Source organism: Poecile atricapillus, chromosome 18 (assembly GCF_030490865.1).
Source record: "Poecile atricapillus isolate bPoeAtr1 chromosome 18, bPoeAtr1.hap1, whole genome shotgun sequence".
NCBI lineage: Eukaryota > Metazoa > Chordata > Aves > Passeriformes > Paridae > Poecile > Poecile atricapillus.
In genome coordinates this window covers 517,546-523,739 of record NC_081266.1, presented here as the reverse complement: position 1 = coordinate 523,739, position 6,194 = coordinate 517,546, and the positions used below count along the sequence as shown (strand labels likewise).

The 6,194-nt window shown below is 42.0% G+C and overlaps 1 protein-coding gene across 3 annotated transcripts in view; it reads right to left on the bottom strand.

Moving 5' to 3' along the window:
• Window positions 1-663: 663 nt before the first annotated feature.
• Window positions 664-6,194, bottom strand: part of KIAA0930 (KIAA0930 ortholog) — a 34,872-nt gene continuing 29,341 nt past the window's right edge. For 2 of the 3 annotated variants that reach the window (XM_058852963.1, XM_058852964.1), the window contains exon 10: window positions 664-5,564. In XM_058852963.1, coding sequence (XP_058708946.1) covers window positions 5,524-5,564 — 41 coding nt within the window. In that variant the 3' untranslated portion in view covers window positions 664-5,523. The remainder of the gene's footprint in view (window positions 5,565-6,194) is intronic. The other variant, XR_009279092.1, reaches the window with a different exon arrangement.

The following is a 6,194-nucleotide window of genomic DNA, read 5'->3' as shown; positions in this document are numbered from 1 at the left end:
CCACATAATCTAACATTTGTTCAAGGAGTGTTTAACTAATTTAGTCAGAAAAATCCTCTGAAGGTTTCTTCTACTGTGAAATGTTAGTCACAAAAATCAAGTGGAGAGGGAGGATTCAGAGCCTTGCATGGCTTTAAATCAAGGCAGATCCCTGCCAGTACACACAATTCAAGGCAGCACAGATATAAATACAATCTCATTTTTGTGACAATGCACAAACCTGCATTGAAGTTCTTCCTGAATCAATCAGCAAGAAACCATTCCAGCCATCAGCCCTCACTATTATACACTGCACAAACATAAATATTCATCAAGTTTAGAACAAACCACAGATCAGTTTAGAAGGGCTGTTCTAAAGGCAAGAATGAAAGCAAATTCAGGACCACACTGACTTTTACCTTCTTCCCCCCTATCCAATGTCAAGTTGTCAGGGACTGTTCACTCAGAGGTTCTGCAGCAGAATCAGAAGTTGGGCTTTGTTCCAAGTGCAATCACAGTGAAGAGCAATGAGGCCACTCTGCCACATGAGTATCCACCTGGCAATGCCTACAGAAGTGCCATGGAGCACCATCCACCACTGGTCACTGCCACCAGGAAGGAAAACATCCAAACTCCAACACCACCAGGCACAGCAGAGAGCAAACACCACTAACAGAGTTCATAGTTGTTAAAGAGGTCTGTTTATTTGCTGCAGGGTCCAACACTTTCTTCACTGCTCCATAAGCATGGTCAACTTTATTTTTGGTGCACAACATTCTCCTTGCTCTTTGCTCAAATGGCTCAGTACAGTGCCAGCACAATTTTCAACCCATCACCTTTTAAGCAACACCAATGATCGATGAGGCAAATAAAACCCAAACCATGCAACATGTGTTAGGCTGATAAAATTAGGCTATTTATATATTTACACAGAGAATGTTCAACATTGCAACCTGCTTGCAGACCAAGTATCCAAACAGCTACATTCTGGTGTAAAATACTCTTGTTTAAGGTTTGGTGTAAAAGCTACTTACTTCACAATGCCTTTAACTGGGTTCTACCGTACCTATTCTTGATGCAGAATTTCTACACACCAGCACCACACACTTGCAGTCATACCTTGCAAAATGTGTAAGGCATTTACAGACATCCAATTGCTGTGACCACAGGAAATCCACTTTCCAGAGCTTTCAGCCATGACCTTTGGAAACCGTGAGAGTCCTTCAAACACAAAGGGTGAGTTCATATGAGAGACATTGTTCATCCAAGAACTATAAACTTGTCATTTCTTGACACTGCTACATACAACACAGATAGAATTTAAGACTAATCAATTATTTTCCTAAATAAAAATTTGTTCTTAAACCCCACTGGGTAACAACAGGGCTTAGGCACTTCTGAAGATTTTACATCTGTCTTTAATATGGAAGCTTCGGACTACAAAATACAGGACAAGCAATCATCTTGAAAAGGCAAAATTAATGACTGGCAAGAAGCAGGTCAATAATCTAAAAGTAGTCTATTTCCCTGGATTCCACATCCATACAGAACTTCAGTGACCAGATGGGATTCTATACATGAAGGTCTCCTGGAAGAAATCTGTCTGCAGAGCCAAGGACTTCACTGCCTAAATAATGAACATACTTTGGGAAAAACATATTACTGTGAAAAGCCACCTGTGCAAACAATTATCTTTTCTGGAAAGCACACCATGCCCAGAAATAGAAAACTATAAAAATAGTAACAGCAATCCAGAGCTCAACATGCCCAAGCCTTGTAAACAATGAAGACCAGGAGAATTAAAAGAGAAGGAACAGGGACCAACACAAACTGGATTAGCCAAGACAGCTGAAAGACTCATTGCTTCTAAAAGCATCTTCTTTTAAGAGGAGATTTAGAATCCACCTTGTCCTGGCTGGCAGTAAGAGAACATAATTTCACATACATGGTGGTCTCTAAGGCAGAGCAATAGTCAGCTAACACAAAATAATTAATTTAAGAGCTTTCTTTTTTCTTTTTTTTTTAAAAAAAGCTTTTTATACTGGCTAAATTGATAGCAGTGAAAAACTTGTTATGGGTGAAAATATTCACATCCTTGTATTTGACATCTATCAATATACAACACCTAGGAAGAGCTCAAGTGGTAAGCCTTGTTCTCCAAAGGGAGTGAGTGGGCAGAAGGATGGAAGGACTTAACTGAGCAATGAGGTATGGTGGAATTCCAAAAGAAAGAAAGAAAAAGAAAGAAAAAGAAAGAAAAAAAGAAAAAGAAAGAGAAAGAAGGAAAAGGAAAGTTGTTCTGCAAAGTTTCCCAAATTTGTTAACTGAGCTGCATCTTCAAACATCAGCATAACCAATGAAACCCACTGTGCTCCAGCCACTGACAGCCAAACATCCTTCATGGCACTGCAGGACATGCCAGCTCCATCTGCAGCAATTACTGCAATGGCCAGTGGGGAGAATCCTTCTTACTGCTCAGGACCCACAGAATTAAACTCCCTCCAAATTAATAGCGTGAGAGGTTCTTACTAACATTCACTTTTCTTTTTTGATGTAGTGCAATACCATGCTAAGGGTCTAGCTGTGCCATCCTGACCCAAACAAAGCTTTTTGACCAAATTCCCTGTCCATCTGTCCACACAAGGCAACAAATTATAATTTTCAGGGTTTGTTTAAAAGCAGAACAAAATGTGAAATTTCATAACAGAAAGTGCGAGCCACTGGTTATATATAAGAAGTCCAAGACAGTTGTTGAAAGAAGGAGTAACTGAGAATCTGGCACATCTTTGCTTCCAAAAAGCACTATTGACATTCAGTAGACTTTTTGACCTCTGTTTTCCATGGATGTCCATGAGGGCATACTTGTAGTCCTTTTCTACTAGAAAAGGTGAGTCTTCAACGTATGTATAGCATATCCCACTAGCAAGATACAAGAAATAAATTTACTTTTTTTAGGACATTACAGCCCTTCAAACACTAGACATCAAAATCCAACCACATACATGTAACAAAGCAGATGATATCTCCTGAAACACAGATGTAGGATCTAAACTGTACCTTCCATAGCACTGCTTTTAAGCTAATGCAGTAGCTTAGAATCATTCCTCATTTGCTTTGAAATCTCACACAGCAAGATTTTCTCAGTCTTTCAAATCACACAAAGTTAAGCCACCTAAACATAACACACAACATCAAGGGAGCATTACAAATTCCTGTTCACTGAGAAGTGATCAGGCACCTAAGCACTGAGGGTCCTATCTGGATACACTTCCTTTTTACATTGTTCCTCCAGCTGCCTGACTGAAAGGTATCAATTGTTATGATTAGTACAAATGTGAGCCCTCTCTCCCTTCCCTCTGCAATGAACATTTGAAGGAAAACCAAACACTGATTTGCCCAGTTCAGCAGTATGAAAGTGCAGAGTAAGGAGCACACTGAGAGGCTTCTTTTCTAGCTGAGGAGTGGTTTAATTCTCTTTGCATGAGCAAAGAGAGAATATTTGTACCGACTGATGCCAGGAACACTACCTGTGGGATCTCAGGTACCCACCCAGGCTGCCTGGCAAGTTCCTTGAGAGGGCACTTCAGCAGCAGAGTGAAGATTCCACCTCTCCCTGGGCTCAGGGGGAAAGCCTGGGGCAGCCAGGTTAGATGGTGGAAACAGCCTCACATCCACACAGACCACAGGCAACATTCCAAGGTTGCAGCATGAGAAGTGGGTGTGCTGGTAATGACAAAGGGAACATTTTTCTAAGGCTTTGCAATGCATTTGAAGCCAACTGAGAAGGGATCAGCTGTCCCTGTCATATCCTCATGCTGCCAGTGTAAGAAAGGCTGCCATGCTGTGCTAAGGGGACAGCTTCCAGGCCTGGCCTCAAATACAGACAGACTCCCTGACCATGCTGGAGTCATCAGGTTGGGCTGAAGGGCAAATTTGGTCAGCCTTTATGCTGAAGTGGAGCTATTTTCATGGAATCTAGCCTGAGGAAAAAAAGCAGAAAGTCCTATTTGAGAGGTTAAGTCATTAGATGCTACTGTGAGAGTAACAACAAAGCACTTGGGAAAGACCAGGTATGAGGGAGACAAAGGTCCAGGCTCAGAGCACATGCCACAGCATCAGGTTTAGGTGCTCAGAGTCTCAAAAGTGACAAAAATGGCATCTTTGCTCTCCCTTTGTGCATGAACTGGAGTCTCATGTGCCCTAAGGGACATGGCACCCCTCTCACTGCTTTGTGGTCCTAAATAAACCCAAGTATGTACTGTCTCTCATCAAAATAGTTAGCCAGAGTACAGTAACCTCAACATTCAATAATTTTGTTTTTAAATGTCAAGGACAGCAGTTTTGCTGTTTAGAGAGAGCTGAACTTCATGTGTAAACATAAGGCTGTTTTCCTGAGAGCTCCTGGCACATCATTCTCAGACCTCCCACGATGCAATTTTTAGTCACTTTTCAGAAAAGAATTACGTTTCCATCTTTTGTATTTCAAGAAAGCTCTCTGTGCTTCAGCATGTAACAACCAAAGATGGAAAATCCGGGTAAGCTGCCTGACCACAGAGCAGCTCCCATGCCTTCCTTGGCTACAAAGGGTACTGCAAAGACGACTACAAACTCTCAAGTCCAGTGCATGCAGGAGGATGGGTTACTGGTAAGGTTTTAGGCCTTTTGAGACCAATTAGTCTCCTGTTTTTTCACTTTAGACTCAAACTGGTATTGACTCAGCTGAGAGAAAGACAAGCAGCATTAGTACTGGAGAAGAACCTCAGCTTTACTATAGCAGCACATTTTAGCCTTCTTTTCATTGGCTCATTTTCTTAGCCAGTTCTTGAGGATGAAAATGTTGCTGTTCTTTGGTAGATACGGAAATCTGTCAGCAGCTTTCACCTGTCCTAACACTGACACATGAAAAATGGGAACATTTTCAACCTCTTCTAAGCTCTGACCTGACCTGCTGCACATACCAAAACAGCAATGTATCTTTTTCCTTTTCTTCCCTTAGGAGGAAGCTGCTCTGTCCCCACTCTGCTCCACACTCACACACACACAAACACACTCACACAAACACACACACTCACACACACAGACACAAACACACACACACACACTCACACACCTGATCAGACAAAGGGAGGTTATGGCCAGAGTCTATGGGACAATGTCCAACAGCACATCATTATGAAATTCTTAGAATGTTTCTCCCAAAGAATATAAAGTTTAACACATTCTGTACATATTGTTGGCTTCTTAGTTATAAAGTAAACACAGTAGCAAACTGTCCATAAGGTGTTGACTCAGTTTAAACGCAGCCCCTTCTCATTTTGTCTTGCTGAAAGTCCTCTTCCAGTCAGAAACACTCCAGTGATGTGGGCATTTGGTGTGTGACAGCAGAGGAAGGAAGAAAGAGGCACTTTAGATCGGCTGGTATTCCTGGATGTCTCTTTTTCCTGCGGCGGTCTCTGTTCCCGACACTAGATGGTGGCGTTAGCACAGGAAACTGCTGTGGATAGGCACTTGGCAACAAGGCTCCAAGGCACTGCCCACTCTCTGCTATGTCATCAGGATTGGTTTCTGCCGCACTTCCAGGATATCTGGGCATGGGAGAGAAAAAAAGATACACAGCCAACTTAAGAGGCTGCTGAAAGCAGCCACAGTACCAGGAAGCACAAAGAACTGGAGACATAAACGTGGCACAGCCCACCAGGAATCCAAAACGTGATGAGTACATGGCTTTGCCTGTTAAAATCTGAGTTAACCAGGATACAGCTGGGAGGCACTGAAAGATGACAAACTGCATCATGTGGAGAGGACAGCTGACCTACTATCATTTATACTGGAACAAAGCAACATACATTAGACAGGGAGTGGCAATATTTTCCAGGGAAGCAAGTGTAAGTGCCATTAACAAGAGATGCCAAGGGGTTTTTCATTCTTGAAGGGACAAATGCAACATCCCTGAGTCCCATAAGGAGACTTTTGTGGGTGCAAATAATTCAACTCTTTCATTCATTCTATAGCCCAAAGCCTACATTTCTGCACTCGAAAAGCTGCCATATAAAAACATTCACCTTTTTGGCTCTTTAATTTCATATTGTCCAAGTGGGACAGAATATGAACTTCAAAACTTCTGTTGTAATTATGGGCATCTTTCTAAATATAGGCAGTAAAACCAACATGGCAGACACTATGCAGAAATATCTGGAAACTGGGCTGTGATATCC